We start from the raw sequence: 19,567 nt of genomic DNA, 5'->3' as shown, positions 1-19,567 counted from the left end.
CACGGAAGGGAAACCGTCCCGTCCGGCAAGGACTTCTCCAAGAAGGGGTGACTAGCGTGCCTGGGCACAGCGGCCTTGCAGTCCGACATGTGTTTGGGCCTTAAACTCCCTGCGTGGGACTTCCGGCTACCTGTCGAAAGGTTGGAGGCTTGGCTTTGAGTTCCAGCCAGGAGAGCGGTGAGAGGAAAAAGGGCAGAAGCCCTTTTATCAGGAAATGGAGAGCCTTTGCCACGTGTGGACTCCCATGGACTGGGGCTGGGTTGACGGCCGCCCAAGCCCTGTGCAGCACGACTGCTTTTGGCGTATCTAGAGCCGGCGTCTGGTGAGAGTTGTGTTGAGAAAGGGGGGGGTGATGACTGGGTGGCGAATAGCGTCTTCTTCGTCTGCAGAGCGAGAGCTACCCAGTGTGCCAGGGTACGGGGGCCCCAGGGCCAACCCAGTGTGCCAGGGTACGGGGGCCCCAGGGTCAACCCAGTGTGCCAGGGTACGGGGGCCCCAGGGTCAACCCAGTGTGCCAGGGTACAGGGGCCCCGGGTCCATTCATACAATCGATTATCTATCACACATATTGGGTACCTCTTCTTTGTCAGTCACTGTTCTAGGTGCTGGTGAAGGAATTTGCAGAACAGAATTCCTTGCACTCACGAATGTACCATCTTGCAGGAGAGAAAAGCATTAGCGAGATGAGTAAGTATGCGCATCCGCACTAAGAAAAAGTAAGGAAGGGACCAGAGCCACGAAGTGTTGGAAAGGGCTCTGAAAGGCAGCGTGGGCTGGGAAGGCCTTGCCAAAAATGCGGTTCAAGTTAAAATCTAAAGGAAGTGGAAGAGCAGCCTCCAAGGATACCTGGGGTCAAGGTGTTCCCAGCACAGGAAACAGCGCATGCAAAGGCCCTGAGGTGGATGCATGATTGATGTGTCTCAAAATAGTGAGAAAGTCAGTGCGGCTGGAGTGGGTCTAAAAAGCAATTTTTGTTATGAGGTTGGAGCAGTAACGGAGAGCCAGATCGTGGGGGAAACTGCAGGGCTTATTCTGATTGATATGGGACTTCTTTTTGGGGTTATACATAAAGCAGTGACTTGTTCATTTGTTCCGAGCTCTGTTTGAACTGGCTCATTCTGGTTGCTGTGTTGAGAAGGGGGGCAGTGGCAGATGCGGGTAGGCTAGTAAAGAAGGAATTTTAATAATTTAGAGAAGATACAGCATAGCCTGGACCAGAGTGAAGGTAGCAGAGATAGTTACAGATGCGGAATTCCAGAAACCTGTCAAAATTAGAGCCCACAGACTTGCTGATGAACGAGATAGGAGCTGTGAGAGAGAGAGGAGTCGGGAGTGACTGCTGAGCTTACCGTCCGAGCCACTGGAGGTTGGGGCAACCGTAAGGTGAGGTGGAGCAGACCCGGGAGGGACAGGCCTGAGAGCGCGAAGTGTGTCTGGGGGCAGCTTGGCTTGCCATGCTTGTGACACCGGATGGAGATGCTGAGTGGCCGCTTGGTTGTCTAAGTCGGGAGCTCTGGGGGGCGGCCTTGGCTTCTTTCTGCCTGAGCAGGGGATCCAGCAGCAGCAGGAATTTGGAACAGCCCAGGGCTCTTCTGACCCGGTCCGACCCAGCCTTGCCTTTGGGATTGCCTGGGATCCCAGGTCCAGGCAGAATCCGTGCCTGCCCCGGAAAAGCTGGCGTGGTCTTCCGCCCACGGGAGTCCCACGGCCCCGGCCGGTGTGTCCAGGGGCCTGGCAAAGGAGAGGTCGCCGCCTCGCGTGCGGCTGGAAGAGTGGTCTTTGTAGTTTGGTCTGGCTCGACCTTCAGGATGCTGCCCCTTCCCCAGGAAGCAGTGGTCAGACCACGCTGCGTTCCCTGCCTTTCCTGAAGGGCTTTCTCCCTGGGACTTAGGACCTCCCCTGCCGAGCTGTCTTCATGGTGAGAGCGGCTGGTTTGTGGACTTGCCGAGAGGCTGCGATGGCCGGTCGCCCCCTTCCGCGTCGACCGGGCCACACCAGGGGGTGCTGGCAGCCGGTGGTGTTGCTGATGGTGGCCTGGGAGGGAGGCCAGGGCCCCTCGGAACTCGTCTGGCGGTCCATGGCTCCGACTGCAGCCCGGCCTAGGACGGCGTGTCCCCCACATTCCCCAGCACGACAGGACCCGCAGCAGAGAAGCTGAGTTTTGTGTCACCAGGTGTGCTCAGCCTGGGGGTCCGTGCTGGACGAGCGGGGGCAGCGAGGGATCATCCCGGCCAGACCCAGCCCCCCCGCCGGTGTTGGGGTGCGGGCTCACGCCTGATGCCAGAGGCGCTCTTCCCTGGCCCTGGGGGGAGCCGGCCGCTGCCTTCCCTTCCTGACTCTCCAGACCCTGTGGGCAGAGGCGTTAAAGGGAAGGAACCCTGAATCAATATGTTTTTCAGCTTTTTCCTCTATTGTATTTAACGTGGAACTGCCATTGTTAGGTGCGCAAGTCTGGGTTGTGTAACCACTCCCGCCGTCCATCGCAGAAGTGTCCTCCTCCGGCAAACTAAGCCGTTAACCAGCCCCCCCACCCCCGCTCCCGGCTCCCAGCAGCTCGCGCTTCTGCCTCGCGCGTCCTGGTGGCTCCGAGCACCTCCTGTAAAGGAGTCGTCCACCATCTGTCACTCCGTGCCCACCAGTGCCACAAAGCGCCGTGTCCGCCGGGGTCCCCCGTGTCGGGGCCTCCTTGTGACAGACGTCACAGCCTCCTTGTGACGGCCGAAGGACATGCCACACCTTGCGTACCCGTCCAGCGCTCGGTGGACGCTTGGTTGCTTCCGCACGTTTGCGGGCATGAATACTGCCGCTCGGAAACGGTGCACACGTCTCTTTGAGACCTTGCTTCCGTGATGTCGGGTTTATGAGTAGAAGGGGGACGGCCGGGCCGCGAGCTAACTCAGTATTTGATTTTCTGAAACCTTCCTGCTGTTTTCCACGGCGCTTCAGCGGTGCCTGCCGGCCGCCGCGGCGGGAAGGCTCCAGTTTCCGCACATCCTCTCCAGCACCGGTGGTTTTCTGTCTTGCTGTTTTTGTCCCTGACAGCAGCCGTTCTAACGAGGGTTAGACGGCGTCTCCTCGTAGTTTTATCCGCTGCTCCTCGTGCTCAGTGATGTGGAGCGTCTTTTCGTGTACCTGCCGGCCGCTTCCATCTCTTTTTTGGGCACAGGTTTTTTGTTTTATTTTGTTTTGTTTTAGGTTGTTCTTGAATTTTAGGAGTTCTTAATATATTCTAAACGGTGATCCCTAATCAGATACATGGTTTGCACACATTCTCTCTCATGCTGTGAGTTGCCTTTTTCTTCTGCACAGATGGTACCTTCGGATGTACAGATTTTTAAGTCTTCATGAAGTCCAAGTTGTCTGTTTTTTTTCTGTTTTCGCCTGTGCCTTGGCGTCGGGTCCGAGAAGGCCTGGCTGGGTCCCGTGTCGTGACTCGGTCTGTTCCGCTCATTCCTCAGGCTTCGGTCTCCCCGTCCCCGACTTGTTTTTTTCTTTCTTTCCCTCTTCCCGTGAAGTCGTCAGGCTGGTCGGCCCGCAGCGCGTTTCAGGCTCAGTGAAGCTTTACGCAGCCGCCGAACTCACAGGGAGGGTGTCCCGAGTAGAGGAGGGACTGAAGCCAAGGAAGCCGGACAGAGAAGCACACGGCACGGCCGGCGGGGCAGAGGCCGTGAAGGGGTTGGTGGGTGAGGAGTCAGAATTGGAGGTGAGGCCACACCGTGCTGAGTCTTCTGTGGTGAACGGATGGACTGATGGTGGCCTCGTGGCCATCAGACCTAGTTTTCTCAAACCAGGCACTTAACCTTTCTGAGCCTCAGTTTCCCCGTTTTCCTTACTTAACAAACACGTGGTTCCAAACACTATTCTAAGCCCCGTACAAATATTAGCCTCTTGACATCTCCCACCAACTCTAGGGGACGGTCCCCTGCTGTCCCCATTTTACAGAAGGGGAAGCTCATGCCCAGAGAGTTTAGGGGTCGCGTCACGGTCACAGAGCCAGTGAGTAGTGGAGCCGGGACTTGACCCCAGACTCTCTGGTTCTAGACTTCATGCTCTTAACCAGAGGTTAGGCTGCCTCTCTGAAATGGGGAGGAGCCTGATTTTGACCAAATCCTGCTTCAGAAGTTGCCCAGATGATCTCATGAGATGATGCTTGTCGGGACACGTCGTATGTTCACGGTGTTTTGCAAATACTGTTTATTAATAGTTAAAAATAATTAATAACACTCTGGAAATGGATGAGAGTCTCAGGGGTCTCGGGAGAAGGGGATGGGTCAAGGGCCAAGCCTTGGGAAGTCTCCGTGCTGAGGTGCGGGCACCTGGTTTGGGACGCCATGAGGCACTCAGTGTTGACCCTTGTGGGCGCGGTCACAGTCTGTGGAGAGCCTCCAGCCTTCTAGTCGCCGCTGAAGGCTGCTGTCAAGGGCGGTGAGGTACGCAAGTGGATAACGTCCGTGCAGAGGGGCCCAGCGCCAGGTTTTGCACTTCAGGAACTCACTCGGGTCACATCAGGAACTCACTTAGGGCCATTTGTGGTTCTGACCGCCGTGTTTTTTCCTTCTGCGGAGCATTTTCCCAAGCAGACCAGAGCTCAGACCTGCTCTGTGTGTGCAGTGAGAGGCTTGGAGCTAGGACATTCCTAGGTTTGTGGTGGCCTTGAGGGGACAAGAACAAAGGGGCTCTGGGCCGGCAGAGGCCAGCCTGCTGCGCCTGCCGCCTTTGGGACAACGGTCACGTGAGTGCTAGGAGGGATGGCAGGTGTATGGGAAGGCACCCGGGGATCTCATGATCACTCCCCAGCTCTCATCTGGTCTGTCGCAGGAGGGGCTGGGCTGACCATCGATCTCGGGGACCTTAGTGCAAAGCAAGGTAGTTACCAGAACCTTCTCCCCAGCTCCACCCCCGCCCCTAGCAGTGACTGACGGGTGTGACGTCTGCAGGTGCTGAGGTGACGAGCCCCTGTGAGAAGGGTCAGAGCCGTGCTGCCGGGACCTCGCCTGGCTCCTCGGAAGTTCAGAGCCACGTCCCGGCCTGCGGGGCTGTTTCTTGGTGCGTCTTCCGCGCCTGCCTGGTATCTGATGGGCGTGAAACCCGCCGGCAGCGATGCTGGGGCCCAGCCTCTGGGCCGCTTGGGCTCCTCGGGAAGACAGGCGCAGACCACAGTGAGCCGCTCCCTTGCCGGGAGGTTTGAGGACGTTGGAGGAGACTCTCCTGCCCCGAGAAACTGGTTTTCTGAGAAAACTTCAGGAGAGGACGGGCGTGTCCTGTCACATCCCGTGGCCCCGCATCAGAGCCGCCAGGAGAACCGCCGCCTCTGACCTGCACGGCCTCTGGTGCCCACCGAGCCGGGCCTGCTGTCCGCGGGCTCTCAGGGGCCCCTTGGTGGCCTCACTCCTGTGGGCCATGGAGGGGTCGGGGGCCTCCTTGCCTTCCTAGGGGCTTGTGGACTGGGACGCGGACCTCCTGGTCCCAGACATCCCTGCGCGGGCCGGGGGCGAAGTGCTTCTGGCTGCAGCCGTGCGGGCTCCGTGAGCGCAGCGGGAGGGCGTGCGGTTTCCGGAAGGCCGGGGAAGGCCGGGCCTGCCTCGTCCCGGTCCCCGGTGCTAATGTCCAAAACAGTGGGGTCTTGGCATTTCGTGGGCAGACCATGGCGTGTCTGAGTACGAGCTGGGGTTCTCGGAGCTGCGAGGGGCAGAAGCCAGCCTGCTTCACCTCCGTGAAGAGGAGTTGCGGCGGCTCCGGGACCCAGGAGGGCAGGTGGGTCGGTCGCAGACTCCCACCAGCGTCTGAGGGGGTTCACGGCCCTCTCAGCCCCTCGCCCTTTCCTCTCTCGCCGTGGCTCCCGCAGCTTCGCCTGTGAGCGCCCTCCCGGAGTGCCAAGGACACCTGCTTGGCCACCCCCCCGGCCGGTGTCCTGTGGCCGCCGACCCGCGGTGGGTTCGCTGCCCTTGATGACAGTCAGACTTCTAGGTAGAAATATGAGGGGGGCCGCCTGGGCGGCTCGGTCGTGGGGCGTCTGCCTTCGGCTCAGGTCATGATCTTGGGTCCTGGGATCAAGTTCCGCGTCGGAATCCTTGCTCAGCGTGAGTCTGCTTCCCCCTCTGCCTGCCGCTCCCCCTGCCTGTGCTCTCTCGCTCTCGGACAAATACAGAGATGAAAAAGAAAAAGAAATAGGAGGTGACACCATACTATCCAAGTCTGCACAATTGAACGAGAGGTAATCTGTCCTTACTTTGCACTAATTCTGTGTTTGCAGGTCAAGGTACTTCTAGAATTACTTCTCGGAAATTACTCTAAAACACAGTAGATACGTGTCTCGATATTCAGTACTGTTGCCTTGTTTTTTAACCCACAACGATACTGATCACGTAGTTGAGTGTCGCGATTCGGCCCTGGATGACTTGGAGCCGCGGCTGCAGGCTGACCCGCCAGACTGTTCACCGTCTCCGGGAACGGCCGCAGGGCGAGGCAGCAGCGAGAGACCTACGTCCCTGCTTCGCTGAGCCGCGGCCGGGAGGAGGAGGGAGCGTTGGGTGACCTGTCAGGAGTAACTTCTGAGACGTTCATTAAAACCTCAGTCCCGGGGCGCCTGGGGGGCTCAGTCACTTAACGTCCGACTCTCGTTTTCTGCTCGGGTCATGATCTCAGGGTCGTGAGATCGAGCCCCGCAGCGGGCTCCCCACTCAGCAAGGAGTCTGCTGGAGATTCTTTTTCTCCCTCTTCCTCTGCCCCCGTTCCCCTGCACATACTCTCTCTCTCTCTCTCAAGCACATAAATAAATAAAAATGTTTAAAAAGCCCCTTAGCCAGGAGATACTCGTGTTGTGTCAGAGTTGCAGCCCGAGGCAGGACCCAGTGAGTGTGGGAGTTCTGAACCCCATTCGTGTCTGGCGGCAGACCTGGCCCGCAGGTGATGATGTGAGTCACCCGTGGATTTGCCGCCGGTGCAGCGGGCTCCGGCTTGTCAGGCCCTGCGGAATCCGGCCGCCTGCCAGGACACGTCCGCTGGCGGGGGCGCTCCAAGCCTCTCTCTTGTTCTTTAAGGGCTCACCCCTGAGAGATCGACTGCGGCTTGTGCCGCCTACTGCAGGCCTCCTGGCGGAGCCCAGGATTCCGGATTTCCCTGGTGGGTAGCTGTTTGGCTCCCACACCGCGTCTGCTTCCTGGGAAAGGTTGGACCAGAGGACCTCGGGCTCATCCGGCAGTCCTGGGTTCTCCTTCTCCGTGCTTCAGCTCCCAAGCCAGCTGTGGGGCTGCTGGACAGTAACACGCACCAGTAGTGCTTTCTTAATTTCTTTCCATCTTTTGTTTGTTGTTTGTTTTCTTTTTAAATATTTTTAAGATTATTTATTTATTTGAGAGAGAGAATGAGAGAGAGCACAAGCAGAGAGGAGAGAGAAGCTGACTCCCCACCGAGCAGGGGGCCTGATGCAGGATGTGATCCCAAGACCCTGGGATCATGACCTGAACTGAAGGCAGAGGCTGAACCAGCTGAGCCAACCACGCATCCCAGACTTTCTCTGATTTACTCTTAGAACTCGATATGCCCTTTCATTCTGAGGACTCTTGTGTTTTTTTAACTCTAGAGAAGTTCAGCCCCTGTTTAAGAACTGTGTCCACCTCAGTGTTGACAGTGTAGGTGCGACCTAATGCAGGTTAGATGCTTTTGACTCAAGTAATAGAAACTTAACTGACAATAGATCTGAAAGTCATTTTAAGGGGTACCTGGGTGGCTCAGTGGGTTAAGTAAGCCTCTGCCTTCGGCTCAGTTCATGGTGTCAGGGTCCTGGGATCGAGCCCCGCATCGGGCTCTCTGCTCAGCAGGGAGCCTGCTTCCTCCTCTCTCTCTGCCTGCCTCTCTGCCTGCTTGTGATCTCTCTCTCTCTGTCAAATAAAAATAAATAAATAAATAAATAAAAATCATTTTAAGAAAGGTATATCCCATAACCAGAAGCCAGGATGAAGTGACTTGAAGGTTTGTTGATGCAGTGGCCCGAGGACTGACCGTTTGTTGCCATGCTGACCACGCTGGCTCAGCATCTCCAAGGATCCCAAGACGGCTGCCACAGCTCTGTGCTTTCTTCGCCCTTAGGGACTTCAGGAAGAGATTTTTCTTTTGCGTCTTTGTGAGACCAGAGCAGCCTTCCTCAGATATCCCTGTTCCCACCTCCACCAACCCCAGACTTCTCCTCGACCATTTTGCCAGGACTGGAAGAAAAGGGGACACGAGGGTTACTTTAGACCACCCAGCATCCAGCTCTCAGAACTGGGTGGGACCCGCCATCTCCGGGTCGCTGGGCAGAGGGTACCACCACCACTAAGTCAGAGGCCTGCCCATAGGAGAAAAACGAGAATGGTGGCTGGGTAGGAGCCTGGTGGTAGGTGTCTGCTGTGCACATGTCTAATCCCTTGCTGCCGTCCCGTCGAACTTATGTTGGATCTTCTTATCCTATCCTTCCTGAATCTTGGCTCTTTGTATTTTCAGTTTCTTAATCTTTTTAACTGCATTTTGAGTAATTTCCTCAGAGTTATCTTCCAGTTCATCGTCTTTCTCTTTAGCTAAATCTGCTGCTCGGCATAACCACTGAGTTTTTAATGTTGACAACTAAAATTTAATTTCTAGAATTTCTATTTGATTGTTTTTTGCAATTGCTTACCATTTTTTCATGATGTCTGCTCTTTCGTTATGGTTCTTACCCCTTTTCTTTTTAAAGCTTTTAATAGCATTTATTTTAAAGTTTCATTCATTTTTTTCCTATTAGTGTAAGTTCTTGGAACGTCAGTTCTGCTTTTTGTTTTGTTGACTCTGCCTCCGCATGAATGCTGTGCGCTCGCTTTCACCGAGTGTTGGAAATTCACAAACAGAGCCATTTTGTGTTCACTTTCGTCCCCGTTAACCTTTACACGGATTCATCAGTTTGGATCTCTGCCGCTGCCGCTTGCACAGTGCATGGGTTTGGTGCCCGCATCAGCGCGGCACAGGACTGTGTTTGATTTCTCATGTAAGGAAGCATTTCATCCTCCACCCAGAACCTCAGGTCGATGGCTATGTTTTTGCTGCTTCCCTTTGCCCGTGGGAGGAGCTTTTCTAATCCCTTTTCCGCGGAGGGGACAGCCCTTCTAGAACCCACTGTTTATGCAGGATTTCTGTTCCGGTTCTCTGCTCGTGGAGCTCAAAGTCACCCTCCCACATAAAAGGCCTCGGCCCTAGTGAACTAGGTCTCATGTTCTTCTGGCCACAGGTGTGGGATTGTAACTCTGGCTTTGAATTTTCTGTTTCTGGTACCTATGGATTTCTCTTTCTTGGCTTTTCTTTTTCTTTGTTATCCTTTTTAAAACCTTGGGTCATGTTGGGGTTTGGGGAGGGAGAAAAGGAATAAATGAAACAAGATGGGATGGGGAGGGAGACAAACCATGCGAGACTTTTTTTTTTTAAGATTTTATTTATTATTTATTTGACAGACAGGAGATCACAAGCAGGCAGAGAGGCAGGCAGAGAGAGAGGAGGAAGCAGGCTCCCCGCTGAGCAGAGAGCCCGATGCGGGGCTGGATCCCAGGACCCTGAGATCATGACCTGAGCCAAAGGCAGCGGCTTAACCCACTGAGCCACCCAGGCGCCCCAAGAGGTTTTTTTGTTTTTTGTTTTTAAGGATTTTATGTATTTACTTGAGAGAAAGAGAGAGGGAGAGAGCAGGTGCAGGCAGAGGGAGAAGCAGGCTCCCCACTTGGCAGGGAGCCCGATGCGGGACTCGATCCCAGGACCCTGAGATCATGACCTGAGCCGAAGGCAGACGCTTAACCGACCAGGCATCCCAATAGTTTACTTACAAGAATTAACAAAATTCAAAATTCAGAACTCACAGAAAAGGGACAAAACCCGGAAATAACCTTGCAGACTCAGATATAGAAGCCAAACCTATAAAGAATGTTCATTGCGCAGGGCGGGGGTAGCTAACATACTGCGTAACTGAATAAAAACAGAATATTTCAGCAGCCTGGAAATATGGGCCAAAATGCACAAAATAAAATTTAGTAGAAATAACGTGTTGTATTTAGGCTTAAAAACATTAATGCCATAAGTTCTAGACTGGGGTCACCTGTCTTCACAGAAACTCACGTGTGTGTAAGTTTTGGGTTTTAGTTGAGCACAGCCAGAGAAGCCCAGTACGATGATGCCGTTGCTGAAAGGAAACGCGTTCTGAGAGCGGATTGTAGCAGGAGATTGTCCTGGTGATGGGGAAAACTGTCCCCTGTGCTTGACACCCAGCGGCTCACAACCAGAACGGCACATTCAGTTCTGGGGACCACAAAGCAAGAGGGTCATCGTTGTCTGCGAACAGGTCCAAACAGCAGTGTCTGAATTAGTGAAGGATCTGGAGGTGGCATCCTCCAGGAGGGAGCTTACAACTGGAGAAGGGGAGGCAAGTCACCGGTGAGGCATTTAAAGGCTCGAGGGGAGGACTGTCTGATGCTGCTCACCCTCCGGCCCCGGCAGCCGGCTCCCTCGGAAGGGAAGCCTTCTGACCTGCCCTCGGGACTGCTGGAAGGGGACAGCGGCCTCTCAGCCACCAGCTCCCCGGCCAAAGGCGTCAGGTCAAGGGCGGGGGTCGGGGGAGGCTCTGCTGTGTGTGGCCGCTCGGGCTTCCGACAACGGGCCCGTGGCATGAAAGCGCTCCTCCTCTGGAGTCTCCTGTTGGTCGGGAACAAGAGCAGGTAGAGGAAGTATCTGTGGGATTTGGGCTGATGAACGTAGACGAAGTGTTCGGAGAAACGTCCCGAAGGACGAGTGCTAAGATGTCAGCCTTCAAGCGTAGCCAGCTCCCGAGCCAGCGTCCCGAGAGCAGGACAGCACGTCGGGGAGAGCGGCCTGCACGTACCTGCTCAGGTCCCTGCCGGCCTTCCCCGCGGCTCACCGGGACAGGGATGAGGCCTCAGTATGGACAGCGCTTGCTGGAGCCCCGCTCGGCCACCTCCGAGAGCCCCTACGACAAGCGCGCTGTCTGACCTTCCCGGGCGCACAGACCGGCGGGGGCGGGGTGCCGTGCAGGTTCTGGTCCAGCACTCAGGGGTCTGCTTGAACTTGGCCGTCTCTGTGGCTTCCGGTGCTGCTGCTGTGCTGGTTCGTGGACCCCCTGAATTGCGGGGGCCCCAAAGCACCGCAGCCCACCTGCCCCTCCTTGTTCAAAATGCAGGCTGCTCGGCCTGGGCTGTGAGTCTGGGACCAGCATCTCAGGGCGGGGCCCGAGAATCATGCCCCCCGCCCCCCAGCACATCAAAGGTTTCGAACCTCTGGCCTTGGGGCACACGAGCGGGTTGGGTTAGACTGGAGGAGCCCTTCGTTCCAGGAGACGCAGGGAGCGACACACGAGGGTGGCTGTAGGGAACAGGCCGCTGCGGTGGCGCTGGGGCGGGGATGGCTGGCGGAGGGTCGGTGGCGGGAGATCTGGGGCTCCGGCGGCGCGTGCGTCCCGTTGGACGGGGTCTGACGCGTGTCTCCCCGTGCGCCCGTCTTCCCTCTTTCTCCAGCCGCCCGGCATGTTCTGCCCACCGCTCGCCGAGGTGCCTGACCATGAGCCTCAACTCCTCCCTCGGCCACAGGAAGGAGCTGGGTAACGGCACGCACGGGGATGGTGGCGCGGGGGGCGGCGCCATCGCCGACTTCGTCACCATCGTCATCATCGCCGTTTTCGTCTGCCTGGGCAACCTGCTCGTGGTGGTCACCTTGTACAAGAAGTCCTACCTGCTCACCCTCAGCAACAAGTTCGTCTTCAGCCTGACCCTGTCCAACTTCCTGCTGTCCGTGCTGGTGCTGCCCTTCGTGGCCACCAGCTCCGTCCGCAGGGAATGGGTCTTCGGTGTGGTCTGGTGCAACTTCTCGGCCCTCCTGTACCTGCTCATCAGCTCGGCCAGCATGCTGACCCTCGGGGTCATCGCCGTGGACCGGTAAGCTGGCCCCAGGGAACTGAAGGAGTACGGACGGATTGTGTGGGGGGGGACCCCGGGAGGTCGTCTGGTCCTGGGCCTTCCGCTCCGTCTCAGCTCCTTGGGAGGACGTCCAGGGCTTCTGCAGGGACACGAGCAGGCTCTGCCTCCTCCAGCCCTTCCTTCACTCTGGGCACCTCTGATTTCATTGCATTTAGGTTTATTTATTTATTTTTTTACAAGAGACTCCAATGCTTAAAAAACAAAGTTCTTGAAACCTCTGACGCCTGCTTTACAGATGAGAGAAAGAAGCTGGGAAAGGCGGTGTGTCAGGCTTTCCCAGGGGCGACCTGCTGTCCGGCAGGTCGGGCGGGCCCCTGCGCTCCTCGTGCTTCTGAGGATTTTGCTGGTGGTCGCTGCATTCGTCACTGGCAGGTGTTTGCCTCTGAGGGAGGTGCCGGCTGACCTTGCGCCTGGGGGAGGAGGCCAGCCGGAGGCAGGGCAAACACGGAGTCGGAGTTCTCATCACGAGGGGACACGGCCCTGGGCTGCCCCGGGACCATCCGTGTCAGCTGGTGAGGGCTAGCTGGATGGCGCCCAGAGCCCAGACCTCCACCAGGCCCAAGGCCAGACCCTGCCGCTCTGTGGCTGTGGAGTGAGGCTGAAGGGAGTGAGTGGTCAGAACTCGTCAGCTGGCCTCTCTAATTACCTTTTTTCCCCCGAAGAAAATGACACAGAAAATGTAAAGACTAGAATAAATATCCGTAACCCCAGCCCTCAGACGCAATCTTTTGGTTTTAGTGTTTAGTGTATTTGCCTCTAGTAAGTTTTGGTTGTGTACAGCTTGTTTCTTTCTTTCTTTTTTTTAAAGATTTTATGTATTTATTTGGCAGAGATCACAAGCAGGCAGAGAGGCAGGCAGAGAGAGAGGGGGAAGCAGGCTCCCCACTGATCAGAGAACCCAATGTGGGGCTCGATCCCAGGACCTTGAGATCATGACCTGAGCCGAAGGCAGAGGCTTTAACCCACTGAGCCACCCAGGCACCCCCAACTTGTTTCTTTAAATGGGCTTCTCGACTCGTGTGGTTTTCGCTTTTCTAGTTAAGAAGCGATCATGAGCTCTGCCTCCCGCCTGCAAACGCCACACGCCCTTTGAGAACATGGTTTTTGATGGATGCATGGCAGTGCGTCCTCTGCCGTTTGAGATTTATTTTTACTGTCCCTTCCTGGCTTTCTGCTCCATGGCAGTTTGGAGGAGCATGTGGGGAGTGGTGGCTTTGGTTGGAATAAACACACTTTTAAGATTCTTGCGTCAAAGGCAGGTTTTCAGAAGCTCGAACAGAGTTTTACTGCAGTCGCCGCTGTCAGCCGCCCATCGAGGCTGATCACGTCACATTAAAGAGAACACTGCACCCTGTTGGCCGTGGGGAGGTGTGGGATCTCCCTGTTCTGATTTCTCTGTTTTTTAAAGATCGTGTCCCTTTGCGTGTCCCTTCCTGGGCCCCAGGTCCTGTGGGGCACAGAGTGAGGGCCCACGGCTAGAGCAGAGAAGGGGATTTGTTTTTAAGTGCCTCTTAGGGGGTCCTCTCTATGTGGACGCTTGGGAGATCGTGCTGCATGGGAAGGTCGTCTGCTGACTTGAACGTCAGGTTCCCGGTGAGCTCAGCAGGGCGTCCGGTCCCACTGTCAGAGTGCAGCACCGCGGAGAGAGCTGACCCCATCCAGCCGCTTCTCTCCCACTGGGGTGCGGCCGGCCAGCCAGGGAAGGCTCTGGGTGGAGTCCTCAGGCTGGCAGACCTCGTCTACGGGAGTTCACGGGGTGGGGGCGGCGGGCGGGCAGGCGGGTGTGGTGGTGAACACGAAACACCACGGCACGGCCCAGCTGCTGTCCCACTTTGGGGGGCAGGCTGGGCAAGCCCCCAGGGAAGGGGACACGTGGGCTCATCAGTCCAACAGCGAGTAGGACCAGAGGCAGGTAAGCGGTGGGGAGGACCCGCCCGCGAAGGCACGGCCTCCGCTTCTTCTGTGACAGTTTTTCGGGGACGCAGGCCTGGCCCAGCGGTGGCGGCTGGGGAGACACGACCGGATGAGAGAAACAGACACGCCAGGGAGCCCACGCAGGGGCAGGGACATAGGGTGGGACCCTGTGTGGACCGCAGAGTAGGCAGGACGTCACTGTGCCGGAGGGACCGCCGGGCCGTGGAGCCGAGAGAAGGGACACGGGGCCGGGCGTGCTTGGGGAGCAGGGGAGGCATGTGGGTCCGTCGCTGCTGGGGACCAGGGGCGTGGCTGAAGACCGGCTGACACCCGCGACTCACGGCAGCGCCCGTGTCCCCCTGGAGCTCCGATCCCCGCGCCCCAGACCCCCAGCCCGGCGCCGGTGCCCCCTGGTGACCCAGCCGGAGTGGAGAAGGGACCGCGGCCTCCCTGCGGTGACAGGCAGGTCTCCGGTCTCTGCCCTGCAAGCCGAGGTGGAGCCGGCGGACCCCTGTGACGAGTGTGGGGGCGGCGTGAAACTTGGGGTCTTCAGGTGGCTTCTGGGCACACACGCTTGGTTTTCTTGTTATTGGTCATTCACGTGGCTTCAAGATGCAGATTGACTGGACCAGGTACCTTGATCCTGTCGGTTTAAATGACAAACGGCACTCCTGCCTGCTCAGTTTCAGTAAGTTAATTTTACTCAATCTCGGTGATTTTGGAGGTCACGTATTTGCCCTGGTCTGTTGGAAACCTGAAGATGCAACTCTGTGCGTGTGAGAGAGAAACAGACGGGGAGGGGCTGGAGGGCGTGGAGGGCGAGAGAAGAAGACGGGTGAGACCCGGCAGAGAGAACCGGGCGAGGAGGAGACTTGGGCGCGTTTCAGAGAAAGCGGAAGAGGCGGGATCCTAGGTGCTGGTCGTGACCCCAACCGGAGGGGCTGCTGGCCAGTCCCCTGCCAGGCGCCACACTGTGCTTTTAATGAACTCTCATCCCGGCCGGTGAGCAGCAGCTCGACCGACCCCCATCCTGCAGAGGGGCCGAGTGGGGCTCTGTGAACCCGCCCAAGCCCACGCTGCCGGTAGTTGGCTCGTCCGGTGTGAGGAGGGGAAGGCCGGGCTCCCCCTCAGCCCCACGGACCTCGAAGCGAGCGCCCGGCAGGTCCGGCGGGCGGTTCAGGGGCTCCAGATTTCCAGCCTGGCGGTGCTGCCGTGTGGGGCCGGGTCACCCTTGCTGCGGGCCGTCCTGGGCGCCGCCGGGCATCCAGCAGTGCTGCGTGACGGCAGCTCAGTTACACGCCACACGGCGGGGGCCTCTGGTGGGACTGGGGCTCGAGCATGGGCTCCTGCGTAAAAATGAGTCGCTGGAGAGAAGACTGAGCTCCGGCAGCCGGTTGGGCGCCGGGAAGGCCAAGGAAGCCCTCCGCTTCGGCCTCTGATGGCCTGCAGGGAGCGGGCGGTCGCTTTTCTGTGCTTTCCTTCAGCCTGCAGCTAGGCCTAAATGAGGCTAAGTGGAAAGAAATGAAGTTTCAAATCTATGAAATCCTAATCCTTTCTTTCTTTTTTTGGTGGACAGATGTGGAGTGAATGTTCTGCATCTTCACAGAGCTGTGCATTTTACAAAAACTGAAAACAGCCCCTAAAACGAGGGTGGTGCTTCGAGGGTCTGGATGTAAATGGTTGCGCTCTGACTCTGGGAGACGGGCCCCCGACCCCCGCACCCCGAGGGGATGCAGGGCCCAGCTGGGGCCGCACTCTCACGGTCATGTCCCACCGGAACTGCTCGTGGCCAGAACTGTGGTCCGTGGTGGACCCAGAGCCGTGGGGAGCATGAGAAGTCCGGCCGTAAAGCAACAGTAACGAGCCGTGTTAAGAACAGCCACAGGCTCTGTTCTGGAGAACAGCTTATTAATTGTCATCATTTTTACGACCGCCAGGCCGGAGTCGGTCCGAGGAGCCGCACGGTCAACGTCCCCCAGTCCTGGGTTCCACACCCAGGCTCGTGCCGCGGGGTCTTGAGGTCAGAGGGCCTGCAGAGTCTTAATGAGGCAGAGAAAAGTAGAGATCTGGGGCGCCTGGCCGGCTCGGCACGTAGCATCCAACTCTTGGTTTCAGCTCAGGTTGTGATCTCGTGGGTTGTGGGAACCCTCTGCCCAGAATCAGGTCCCGCGCTCGGCAGGTTTCCCTCCTCTGCCCCTCCCCCTGCTTACATGCCCTCCCCCCCTCTCTCAATAAGTAAATCTCACAAAAAAGAAAGTGAAGTTGAAATCTCTGCCTTGTTTTTTTTTTTTTTTTAAAGATTTTATTTATTTGACAGACAGAGAGCACAAGTAGGCAGAGAGGCAGGCAGAGAGAGAGGAGGAAGCAGGCTCCCTGCTGAGCAGAGAGACTAAGGCAGGGCTCCATCCCAGGACCCTGGGATCAAGACCTGAGCCGAAGGCAGAGGCTTTACCCACGGAGCCACCCAGGCGCCCCTCCACCTGGCCCGAGCGTACGTGCTCCACGTCGTGCACTGGGATGGTGCCGCACAGGGCAGGGTCTCGGCCGTCACCTGGCACGGTGTAGGAGACCCCCCCAGAGTGGCCTGGTTCATCTCCTGGGACTCAGGAGGGACCAGTGTCCCCTTCCGGTCATGGCATTCGGGAGCAGCACACACATCTGGGCTCTCGTTTTCAGGAAGGAAGGGGAAAGGTTGGTGGATGGGGGAAGCCAGGCGCCGGCCCCTCTGCCGTGTGAGGAGCAGGCACGCTCCGGGCCTTTCCCTCTGTCCCGCCCGCTGAGTCCTCGGAGCAGACCTGTGGCAGGGCTCCTGCGGTTCCCGTGTTTGAGAACAGAAACCCCGAGAGGGTGAATCAGCCCCCTGAGGTCACACAGCTCGTAGACGGCAGAGCCCCGAACAGACAGGCAGTCACCGCCCGCGCCCAGGCGATCCAGCTCCGAAGGCGCCCTCCTTCCTTGGGCCGCATGGACGTTGCAAGGTGCAGACTCAGGGATGAGCTTGCGACGGCTTCAGCCCAGGCCGTGCGCGATGGAGCCGTAATCCATGCCGAGCGATGTGCCTCAGGCCCACAGTCAGGACCGCGGTCTGCCCAGGCCCGTCTCAGCCCGAGCTTGCGCCCGACGTCAGCCGTCCCAGGCTGTCCTCGGGTGGGACGGTGGTTCACAAGGGTGCAGTGCCCCGCCCCCGGGAGAGGCATGGCGGGGGGCTGTTCAGGCTGTGGCCCTGTCCCTGAGCTGCTGGTGCTCAGGGGTGACTCAGGACGGTGCCGGTGGGGACGAGGCCTCACGGGAGGGTGTGACGCTCATGAGCACAGGCGCTTGCTTCCTCACACCCTGCCTGTTCCAGGCGGCGTCTGCACGGACACCCCTTCTTTCGCACATGCTGCCCTCGTGGGGCAACCCTGTTAGTCATTAAACAGCATTTCCTTTGGATAGAATGTCTCGGTGGGAAGGGGACTCGCTCGCTTCCGACCCCGCGGTCTACACACTCTCATCCTTCCGGTTCAAGGCTCAGGCCTGCACGGTTTCGCACGCCCTGACCCCTGGCCGCTGACCTCCAGCTCTGCCTCTGCTCTGCCTCTGTCTGAAGGTGCTCGGGCAGCTTCCCCACGGGCGCGCACTGGCCTCTCCACGCTCACCCCTGACCCCAGCTGCGTCTCCTCACTTCCTCCTGGCCAGGGCCTCTGATCTGTGAAGACCCGGGTCTGGGGGCCACCTCTGGCAGGAGCTGGCTCTGACCCCTGAAACAGGTGCCCTGACCAGCCTGCCCCTCCACACAGGGCTGAGGGACCAGCAGCCAGCCCCGCCAGGTGGCCTCCCGCTGGCCTGGGCCATGGGACTTGTTTCTGCCCCTTGTCTTGGGCAGGCTGCGGGTTCTTTCTCTGCTGCAGTGTCCTCATCTGTACGGTGAGGATAGTGACAACCTCGCCGCCCCAGGCGGCTGGCGTGCGGCCGGCGTGCGGCCGGCGTGCGGCTCTCAGCAGCCCAGGTGCTCCTGCTGCTCCGTCTCCCTCTGCCTCTCCTCACTGCCTCTTGGTGACGTCACAGGGCTCCCCACAGCCAGCCCTCGGCGAAAGGTCGTCGGATGAATCAACTCCATAGTCCTTTGATATTATTGGTTTTATTTTTTTAAGATTTTATTCGTTTGGGACGCCTGGGTGGCTCAGTTGGTTGGACGACTGCCTTCGGCTCAGGTCATGATCCCGGAGTCCCGGGATCGAGTCCCGCATCAGGCTCCCAGCTCCATGGGGAGTCTGCTTCTCCCTCTGACCTTCTCCTCGCTCATGCTCTCTCTCACTGTTTCTCTCTCAAATAAATAAATAAAATCTTTTAAAAAAAAAAAAGATTTTATTCGTTTATTTGTCAGAGAGGGAGAGAGATAGAGAGCACAAGCAGGGGGAGCGGCAGGCAGAGAGAGAGGGGGAAGCAGACTCTGCTGAGCAGGGAGCCCGATGCGGGGCTCGATCCCAGGACCCTGAGGACCCTGAGATCATGACTTGATCTGAAGGCAGACGCTTAAATGACTGAGCCACGCAGGCGCCCACGCTACTCTGGTGTTTAATGACCCTCTGAAAACTGATCTCAGGGGATTCATGCCCGCAACGCGGTGATCCGGCCGGGTCCCGCAGAACTCCCACAGCTCCTGCTCTGACCGGGCTCTGGGAACAGGACTGCCTGAGCTCTGGGTTCGTCCTGGCACCCAGCTCTTGAAGGAAGAAGGTTCGCACAAAGCTGTGTAACCTGGCCCCGTCTGTGACACGTCAGGGACAAGGTGAGGGAAGGAGCTGTTTTGGGAGCCTTCGCCGCGGCTGGATCGCGTCAGACCTTCATCCGGGCTCCTCACGTCGGAGGGCACTGGGGCCCGTTCTGGGATCCTTTCCCCTTCTGACTCCTCTCCTGTCTCCCTTCATTCTCCAGCTACTACGCTGTCCTGTACCCCATGGCGTACCCCATGAAGATCACGGGGAACCGGGCTGTGATGGCTCTGGTCTACATCTGGCTTCACTCCCTCGTCGGCTGCCTGCCACCTCTGTTTGGCTGGTCGTCCGTGGAGTTCGACGAGTTCAAGTGGATGTGTGTGGCCGCGTGGCACCGGGAGCCTGGCTACACGGCCTTCTGGCAGATCTGGTGCGCCCTGTTCCCCTTTCTGGTCATGCTGGTGTGCTACGGCTTCATCTTCCGCGTGGCCAGGGTCAAGGCGCGCAAGGTGCACTGTGGCACAGTGGTCCTGGCGGGGGAGGACGCCCGGCGGGACGGGAGGAAGAACTCCAGCACCTCCACCTCATCGTCCGGCAGTAGGAGGACCGCCTTGCAGGGCGTGGTCTACTCGGCCAACCAGTGCAAAGCCCTCCTCACCATCCTGGTGGTCCTCGGGGCCTTTTCCGTCACCTGGGGCCCGTACATGCTTGTCATCACCTCCGAGGCCCTCTGGGGTAAGAACTCCGTCTCCCCGGCCCTGGAGACCTGGGCCACGTGGCTGTCCTTCACCAGCGCCGTCTGCCACCCCCTGATCTACGGGCTCTGGAACAAGACGGTCCGCAAGGAGCTGCTGGGCATGTGCTTTGGGGATCGGTACTACCGGGAGCCGTTCGTGCAGCGGCAGAGGACGTCCCGGCTCTTCAGCATCTCCAACAGGATCACAGGTGACGTGGGAACGTGCCGGGACCAGGAGG

The 19,567-nt window shown here is 58.1% G+C and overlaps 1 protein-coding gene across 5 annotated transcripts in view; it reads left to right on the top strand.

Annotated features, from left to right (window-relative positions):
- Positions 1 to 19,567, top strand: part of GPR161 (G protein-coupled receptor 161) — a 42,842-nt gene that overhangs the window by 13,942 nt on the left and 9,333 nt on the right. For all 5 annotated transcript variants that reach the window (XM_032318055.1, XM_032318058.1, XM_032318056.1 and 2 more), the window contains 2 exons: positions 11,523 to 11,939; positions 18,813 to 19,537. In XM_032318055.1, coding sequence (XP_032173946.1) covers positions 11,566 to 11,939; positions 18,813 to 19,537 — 1,099 coding nt within the window. In that variant the 5' untranslated portion in view covers positions 11,523 to 11,565. The remainder of the gene's footprint in view (positions 1 to 11,522; positions 11,940 to 18,812; positions 19,538 to 19,567) is intronic.

The sequence above is a fragment of the Mustela erminea genome, chromosome 17, assembly GCF_009829155.1.
Source record: "Mustela erminea isolate mMusErm1 chromosome 17, mMusErm1.Pri, whole genome shotgun sequence".
NCBI classification, from domain to species: Eukaryota; Metazoa; Chordata; class Mammalia; order Carnivora; family Mustelidae; genus Mustela; species Mustela erminea.
The sequence above is the reverse complement of the archived record's forward strand: the minus strand, read 5'-3'. Positions and strand labels throughout refer to the sequence as shown.